Raw genomic sequence first — 9,709 nt, forward strand, 5'->3', positions numbered from 1 at the left:
CCTTAAATTTACCCTAAAAAAACCATCAAGCATTCCCAAAGCAGGAACAGCAAAATGCAGATGAAAGCTCCCTCGAACGCTGTCCCAAAAACGTGCCTTAAACCTAACCTCAGAAAAGTACCCGCCCAATGCAGCATGAATTTTTCACTATCCCACACCAGGCTCATTCTAGCTTGATTAAAATGGCCACATCTACTAATATTTGGGCTTAGACAAGCCAGACTCATTTCACTTAAGAACCTTATAGCCAGTAGAGAACCTTCGCCCAGCTGTGTGGGCTGGATTCAAATCCAGACCTGGATTTCAAAGGGCACCCTGCAACACCCAGTCAATATTTCCTTGAGGTTGGATACACTGAATGTTATCCAGATGCAGTATGAAATCAGGATAGCCATTTGTGAAAGGATCCCAGCAAACATCATACCCAATATCAAGCGGCTATTTATGGATCCCAGGTAGCACAAATGGTTCCCACCTCGTCTATTTTTAAATTATTTTCATACGAGAATTATTTCAATTAGGTGTAAACAAACTCTACATGTAGTTCTTGACAGTGTTTATTCATCAGATACCATTTGAACTTTAAATAGTTTCATTTCTTAATAGATGCCATGCTATTGGCCCAGAAATTCAGGTCGGAGGCTTCCCACGGGTGCAAGCCTCCGACCTGCACTTACCTAGCGCGCTGGCCGTTGTGCTGTGGGCCCACGTGGATTCCGATCCTGGGCCTCCTCCAACTGCCGGCGCACAGTGCTTGCGCATCCCAGGGGCGCAGTTAGTTCGAAGCGTCCCCTGGGATCATGTGGGCCATGGAGAGCCAATCGTAGCAGGGAATCTCTATTCATAGATTTGACAGGAAGAGCTGTCAAATCTATGATTAGAGTTCAGCCCCAAAACATAACTAAAACTTCAAATAAATTTTAAAAACACATTTAAAAAGACACATTTTTAAAAGAACTATAAATTACATAAAATAACTTAAATAATAATTTTAATTTATAAAAAATTAATTACAGTTTTTAGCAGGGCTAAAAATAAACTTGCCTTTCTTTAAAGTATTTAAAAATAATATACCTGTGGAAAAAATGTTTTAATTTTACTTAATTCACCACTTACCTTGGTAAAAGCAGGCCTTGCGACTGCTTTTTAAAAGCGTAGCTCCTGGAGACTTACCCTCCTGGAGAAATCTGGAAAAAAAACGGGAGTTCCAGGCGTACGCGCTGCCTCTCCGGCGTACGTGTTTGACCCGTGAGCCCCTTCCTTTAAAGGAACGGAAGTTCCGGTTTCCCGTGCATGCACAGTGCATGCACGAAGCCGGCACTTTTGTTGGGCCTACGCATGAGTACCCAGCGCGTACTCACCCGTGGGGACCCAAATTTCTGGCCCTTTGTGTTTACCAGCACTGGAAAGACCATTCTGCAAAAAGACTGCACACTTATCACATTGGCTTATTAAATCAGGGAAGCTTCTGTTGGCTTCCAGAGGCTCCACCCAAAAAGGGATAATTATTTACGCGTAATTTCAGGCAAGGAGCAGAGGCACGGTTAAATGCCAATATCCAAAAGTTGCTGTCCGGGTTGCGCCACTCTGCCGTTAGCTTCACGAAAACAGCATTTCGCTGTCTGGCTCACCATTGAATGTGGTGAAGTTGCTGTATTTGTGCAGTAGATATGAACGAAACTCGCCACAGAAAGTGAAGTCTTGTCATTACAAGCATAAGTGCCCTTTTGTCAACATGATAATTGTTCCGGCTTTCGGATGAGATGTTAAACCGAGGCACCGTCTGCTCTCTTCAGGTGGACATAAAAGATCCCATGGCACTATTTCAAAGAAGAGCAGGGGAGTTAACCCCAGTGTTGTGGCTAACATTTATCCCTCAATTAACATAACAAAAACAGATTGTCTGACCATTATCTCATTGCGGTTTGTGGGAGCTTGCTGTGCGCAAATTGGCTGCTGCGTTTCCTACATTACAACAGTGACAACACTTCAAAAGTACTTCAGTGGCTGTGAAGCGCTTTGGGATTTCTGGTGGTCGTGAAAGACGCTGTACAAGATGCAGTGCAGCAACTCGCCAAGGCTTCTTCAGCAGCACCTCCCAAACCCACGACCACTTCCACCTAGAAGGACAAGGGCAGCAGGCACATGGGAACACCACTACCTCCAAGTCACGCACTATCCTGACTTGGAAGTATATCGCCGTTCCTTCATCGTCGCTGGGTCAAAATCCTGCCACTCCCTCCCCAACAGCACTGTGGGAGTACCTTCACCACACAGACTGCAGCGGTTCAAGAAAATGGCTCACCCCCACCTTCGAGGGCAACTAGGGATGGGCAATAAATGCTGGCATTGCCAGCGACGCCCAAATCTCACAAACCAATAAAGTCTTTATTTCTATTACTGCCAATCAACTTCTCTACCACTGAACATTAACTATTACAACTGTGGAGTCTCATTCCTTCAGGTATTAATTGTTGGAGATTTTAATTTTTTTTTTAAATGTACTTTTCCTTTCTGTCTCTTTAGCCAATCTTTCTTTCTTTCTCTTTCTATTCCTGATTTGACATTGAATTCACCCATTCTAATTTATACTTCCTTCTCTGTTTATTTCTCAATCCTTCAATCTGATTGGTTAAGGAGATACATGGTTGCTTGCCCTGTTCACTCAGGTCCCAGATGCCCTCTTTCCCTCGCTGCGTCATTATCAGCTCACACTTTCAGCAACTTGCCACGCAAAACAATTTAGAACCTAATTGTGAATAGACAAGTCTAACTAACGGCAGATGCCATTAGAGGCCCTGCTACAGCAAAATCTGGGCCATTAGGTTTTCAGTCTTTTCAAACAATTCAGAAAGGTTCAAGGCATTTTAATGAGAATATCTACAAGAACAAATAATGTAACCAGCAATAACTGGCAATTTTATAAGTGTTAGAGGAAATTAGTCAACGACATTCATAGAATATTCAATTTCATCAAATTTACTCACACACAAATGGAATCCATATATTTATCCATTTCAATAAAAACCTTCAAATGCAGTACCGGCTTTGTGCCACTGGCTATTCTACATCTATCTGCCACCTGCATACTTGCAGAGACAGAACTCCACGTAGAGGGCATTAAAAGTGTCCATGCTTTTGAGAACAAAAATAAAACAAATTTTCCTGCAAATAACCCTCAATTTTCCTATTAACTTTCATTTGATATTAAACATGGTTATTGTCCAGTTATTATTAAACCAATATCTAGAAGACAACATCATTTTTATTATCTCAAAAATAATACTTTCAGAAAATCCGCTGCTGTATAGAGGACAAAAAAAAACTGTTGATTTTAACCGACTGCTGCTTCCTGGGCCTACTGCCATCTTGTCCTTGGCAACCCCAGAAAGTGTCAGTAACACAAGCGGTGAAAGGGACCCAGGCGCTGCCCCTATTTACATGTGTCAGGCAGAGAAGGGTAGCAGCAGTCCCAGTGCGGGGGGCAGTGGGAGCCGGGGGGAATAATGAGATCACACAATAATACAGCAGTCAGCTTCACCCCCCTATTTTCCTTCATTCTCCAAAGCAATCCCACCCCTAACAGGCAGGATCGTGAAGGAGAATCCTGGCTTTTGTTTTAATGCCACGTGTGCAATGCCACAGGAGGTCAACTAGTTATATCTAAATGTACTGACGCCAATCCACCGATAGCCCAGTACGCTTATCCAGTCAGCAGCCAAGCCATACAGTAAAGGAAAGTCCCAATTTTGATCCCTGTTCTGCATTAAACTAGCTGCTCTGAACCAATGCAGCAGTAGGGAAACTACAAATCCCTCATTCCCCCCACACCAAAGGAGTTAATTAAGTCCTCCACTTAGACTCACTTATTAAATCTTCCTAGCTGCCAGCCTTAATGAACCCCACAAGTTTACTGTAAACTAGTAAAGGAGGGGGGGCCTCACGGGGAAATTGCAGCACAAATAGTAGTTCAAATACAAACAAAAGGGAAGAGAGTAGAGTAGTAATCAGAATTTGTGCTTTAGGCATTACAGGTAAAGGGAAAACTAAAATATGTAAAGTGATTAAACCAGGAGAGAGTAATAAGAAACATGCGAGTAAAACATTAGAGCTGAAGGACAGGCTAGGGTGCGTGGCCTAAATAAGCGTTCTTTATACAAACGCACAGAGTATAAAGGAATACATTGAATGAACTGCAGGCACAAATTCAAATTGGAGGGTGTGGCATGGTAGCCATTACTGAAACATGGCTGCAAGACAGTCAGGACTGGGAACTAAATATGCCAGGTTATAAGGTCGACAGGAAAGAAAGGGAAAATGGCAGAGGGGGAGGAGTAGCCTTAGTGAGTAAGGATCAAATTACTTCAATGATAAGAGAGGATTTAAAGAGAGGTAAGCAGCCAGTGGAGACCTTATGGGTTGAATTAAGGAATAGGAAAGTAACTAAGACTCTAGTGGGAGTTGTTTATAGGCCCCCTGGTAGCAGCTCTGAAGTGCTAGATTGTATAAATGCAGAGATTAGACAAGTGTGTAGCAAAGACAGAGTTGTTTTAATGGGAGATTTTAACTTTCATACAGATTAGGAAAAGCAGACTAGCACCCGTCAGAAAGGTAGTGAATTTCTTGAGTGTGGGGATAGTTTTCTACAACAATATGTCCTAGAGGCAACAAGGGGGCAATCCATATTAGATTTAGTAATGAGTTATCAGCCTAACTGCGCGAACATTTATCCAATAGCGATAACATGATCGAGTTCAATGTAACGTTTGAAAGGGAGAAACAGGAAACAGTTACGAAGATTCTAGATTTAGATAGGGCTGACTTCAACAGGATGAGGCAGAGGCTGTCCACAGTAAACTGGGCAAATCTGTTAATGGGTAAAATGACAGCAGATCAGTGGGAAATGTTTAAAAACAAATTTAATGTGATACAGAACAAGTTTATACCCCTGAGGGGCAAGAGCTCTACTTGCCAAAAAAAACCAGCCATGGACAACTAAAGATAAACAGCATAAAACTAAAGGAAAGGGCATACAAAAAATAGCACAGATCCTGGTGAATGGGAAAGATACAAAGAACAGCAAAGGGTCACAAAACAGATAGTAAGAGCTACAAAAAAGGGAGTATAAAAAGAAACTTGCAAGGGATTTCAAAATCAATACAAAGAAATTTTACAGTTACATTAGGAAAAAAGAGGATGGTCAGGAGCAATGTTAGCCTCTTAAAAACTGAAAGTGAAGATATTGTCAATGACAATGGGGAAATGGCGGACATGTTGAATAATTACTTTGCGTCAGTATTTACAGTAGAGGAAGAGGATAGCATGCTAGAAATCCCGAAGAAACTTCGGGGACAGGGACTCAATAAAGTTAACATAAGTAAAACAAGAGTAATGAAGAAAATAATGGCACTAAAGAGTGACAAATCCCCAGGGCCAGATGGTTTCCATCCCAGGGTTTTAAAAGGAAGTAGGTGAGCACATTGCAGATGCCCTAACTATAATCTTCCAAAGTTCTCTAGATTCAGGAACAGTTGCTTTAGATTGGAAAATTGGGCATGTCACTCCGCTATTTAAGAATGGTGAGAGAGGAAACCAGGGAATTATAGACCAGTTAGCCTAACATCTGTTGTTGGGAAATTGCTCGAGTCTATAATTAAGGAATGGGTGACTGAACACCTCAAAAATTCTCAGTTGATCAGAGAGAGTCAGCATGGATTTGTGAAAAGTAGGCCATGCCTGACAAATCTGACTGAATTTTTTGAAGAGGTGACTAAAGTAGTGGAGAGGGGAATGTCTATAGATGTTATTTATATGGACTTCCAGAAGGCATTTGATAAAGTCCCACATAAAAGCCTGTTATCTAAGGTAGAAGCCCACAGATTGAGGGCAAATTATTGACCTGATTAGGAAATTAGCTGAGCGGCAGGAGACAGAGAGTAGGGATAATGGGTAGGTATGCTAATTGGCAGGATGTGACTACTGGTATCCCGCAGGGATCTGTTTTGGGGCCTCAACTATTCACAGTATTTATTAACTACTTACATGATGGCATAGAAAGTCATATATCCAAATTTGATGATGGCACAAAGATAGGTGGCATTGTAGGAAGTGGAGATGAAAGCATAAAATTACAATGGGATATTGATAGATTAGGTGAATGGGCAAAACTGTGGCAAATGGATTTCAATGCAAGGTCACCAATATAGACTTAAAAAGGATAGAACAGGGTACTTTCTAAATGGTGAAAAGCTAAAAACAGTGGATGTCCAAAGAGACTTGGGGGCTATAGATCATTAAAATGTCATGAACAAATACAGAAAATAATCAAAAAGGCTGGCCTTTATATCTAGAGGACCAGAATACAAGGGGGTAGAAGTTATGCTGCAGCTGTACAAAACATTGGTCAGACCACACCTGGAGTATTACAAGCAGTTCTGGGCACCACACTCAGGAAGGATATATTGGCCTTGGCAGGAGTGCAGTGTAGGTCTACCAGAATGATACCCAGACTTCAAGGGTTAAGTTGAGGAGAAATTACACAAATTAGGGTTGTAGTCCCTAGAATTTAGAAGGTTAAGGGATGATCTGATTGAAGTTTTCAGGATATTAAAGGGGAACAGATAGGGTAGATAGTGAGAAACTATTTCCACTGGCTGGGAATTCTAGGATTCAGAGGCATAGACTATTAGAGCCAGACCTTTCAGGAGTGAAATTAGGAAACACTTTTACACACAAAGGGTGGTAGAAGTTTGGAACTCTTCCACAAACGGTAATTGATGCTAGATCAATTGTTAATTTTAAATCGGAGATTGATAGCTTTTTGTTAACCAAAAGGTATTAAGGGCTATGGGCCAAAGGTGGGTATATGGAGTTAGATCGCAGATTAATCATGATCTAATTGAATGGCGGAACAGGCTCGAGGGGTTAAATGGCATACTCCTGTTCCTATGTTTGCCTCCAGCTGCACAAGGCCCCTGTGTCAGGAGCAGTGGCCCATAGTACCCCAGTAAACCGATTATAAAAAGCAGCTTCAATTCCTTCAATTTAATTAAGATTGTTCTATTTGAAATATAGCAAAATAAACATGGGTTAAAATTTATCCAGACATCCTCAAATAGAGAGAAACCTTCCAAGTTTAACAAGCATAAATTATTTTCCACACAATCAACCATTCTCTCATTCCCACCCTGCAGCACTGTCAGTCTCCACCCCCAGCCAATAAAATGAACTTCCCTACAGCAATTATTTTACTGGAGGTCCTGCCAAGTTTTTGCTGGTGAGGTTGATCAAAAAATCTGGAAATTTCACTAAGAGGTCGGGAAAATACTCACCTAGAGCCTTCAGTAAATCTTCAATACAAAATAATCAGTGTGTGGGTGCTCCAATTTGACAAATGTTTTACTGGGGGTGGATGCAATTACTAGGTAAAACAGAAATATTAAGTGTTTTTACCTCTTAACTATAAGAAAACTGTAGGTGATCAATCTTCTAAAAAAAAATACAATTCTCTTTTATATAAAGCTTACTTTCTATGTTCGATATATACATGATTTCAAATCATTAACAGTTTTCCAATAATCTACCAATTAACCATATGGTGCTTTCTGAAGATTCCTGCAAGTAAATCTCCCCCTTCTAAAAAAAAAAAAATTACAATACAATGTTATAAAAGATTTAGTCCAGAATCCCTCCTCTATTTCCCCAGTGGCTCAGGGAGTAAACGCACTTGATGTAACACTGAGGAACGCAGCCCAGGTTTAATTATTAGTCTGTGCTGGGATCACCAATATCACCCAAGGCATACAATTAGTCTCAGCTATCTAGCAATCCCTGCTGGAAATACAGAGGGGGTCTACACACAAGGACAGGATCAGGTGAGTCTGTGCTGGCTCCCATAGTTGAGTAACCTACTGACACTCAATAATCAGGCTCCAAAATGAAGAATGGCCATTTAGATGAATTACTTGAAAGTTACTGACTGCTGTGGAATGGTAAATTGCTACTGTCAGCACAAAAGGATTAAGAGAAAGTCAGGGAGCGCTAAGTACATATTTTAATGCAGAATACATGATTCATTCCCACATAAAACTTCTGTAGGGACATATCATGCATTCTACATCAAGGTAAAACCCGCACATCTCTCAATACATATTTCAAAGCTTCAATTTTTAAAAACTAAATTTTATTGTTTTTAAGTCATGTAAAAGATTTAGTCCAAAATCTGTCCTCTATTTCCCCAGTGGCTCAGTGGAGTAAATGCAAAGTGGCATGCTGAAAAGCTTATGTGACTTTTTCTTTAAAACTAAATGAAATGATTAAAGTTTTACTTGATTACTGGTTCCTGCATTACCAGTTGGGACAGAAGGCTTATGCAAAGCAAGAACTACTGGCATTCTTTCAGAGAGTGAAATTAAACAGTGGGACCCACCCAGGATCATCACTGAATCCAAGTCCCTGATTTACATTGGAACATATAGTGTACCTCTGTTTTAATATGCTTACGTGAGCCATCGATCTAACTTCGCAATAGATTCAATGGAACAGTAGAAGCCATGAAACACTGCCAAGTGGCACTTTCCCTTTCTATGTTGGTGGATGCTGCTGTAACATTGCTTGCTGCAGGGCTGAAGGAAAACATTTCATGCCCGAAAGGTTTTATTTGTTACTACAAGTCTCCTTTCATCCATCCACGGTTACTTTTGCGAGTTTATGAAACCTACCACTTTAAAATTGTGTGGCTTGAAAAGTCATCCCTGGTAGATTATTCTAGCTGTGTACACACACACACACATCAGGCGATTATCGTGAAGTTGATATAGGTCAGAGAGTGGGAGAGAAAGCTAAATCAGATTGTCATAGTAATTACAAAATCCAGAGGACAAATAATTCCTTTCGAATTAAAAGTTAAACTGAATCAGCATGAGTCGAATATGTACAACTGAACCGGCAGCACGCTGGTATTTAAAGCTATCTTAAGTTAAATCGTAAACAATCGCCCAGCACAAGTTGCATTGCGCGAGTACTCAACAACAATGTTCTCCCCGCTCTAAGGAAAAGCAACAGCGACGGTTCATTAATCTAAATTAGTCCAGAAACGGCAACCTCACATACATAATGCTTATTCGGGACCCGTCTTTTCTGTACGTCCTGCACGTTCACGTCTACAATAGATGGTCGAGGCATGATCCGACCCGATCCGCTCCGATCCAAAAGCTCGCAGTGAAAAATCAGATCCACGGCCGGCTGCACTTCGGAGATTCCTCATCCGCCGGGCTCAGTCGCTGACCCCGATCCTCCTGCACTCTCCAGTCCCTGGTGCCATCAGCTTCACTGTTTTGTTTCCACTCAGTCCGACTATAAGCTTTCCCAGAGAATCCCAGGCAAATGAAGATAAGAGTCCGGAGCAGAATCCGCCCAATTTCAGACCATGACCCAGCCCATCTAATCATTAAAGGGGCCCATACCATTGGTCGGCTGCTGACTGCGGCTTGTTTTAATCTGATTACTTTTTTTTGCTTAAAGCAATCACTAATTAAGTCCTCTTAAAAAAAAAATTATCACAAATTGTAAACCTAAAAAAATTAAAATTCTGCCAAAATCACTGAAGGGGCTTACTGTTTCTAGGGTTACCAACTCTGGTTGGACATATTCCTGGAGGTTTGATCACATGACCTTTTGCCTCCAAACACCCCTCCCAGTCAGACTTACT

General features: G+C 41.2%; 1 protein-coding gene across 2 annotated transcripts in view; it reads right to left on the bottom strand.

Moving 5' to 3' along the window:
• The window catches only part of sh3pxd2b (SH3 and PX domains 2B), a 381,839-nt gene extending 372,421 nt beyond the window's left edge, over positions 1-9,418 (bottom strand). For both annotated transcript variants that reach the window (XM_085995331.1, XM_085995333.1), the window contains exon 1: positions 9,112-9,418. In XM_085995331.1, coding sequence (XP_085851457.1) covers positions 9,112-9,183 — 72 coding nt within the window. In that variant the 5' untranslated portion in view covers positions 9,184-9,418. The remainder of the gene's footprint in view (positions 1-9,111) is intronic.
• Between the last annotated feature and the right edge of the window lie 291 nt (positions 9,419-9,709).

The sequence above is a fragment of the Somniosus microcephalus genome, chromosome 8, assembly GCF_052327205.1.
Source record: "Somniosus microcephalus isolate GS21.2 chromosome 8, FLI_Smic_1.0, whole genome shotgun sequence".
Taxonomy (NCBI): domain Eukaryota; kingdom Metazoa; phylum Chordata; class Chondrichthyes; order Squaliformes; family Somniosidae; genus Somniosus; species Somniosus microcephalus.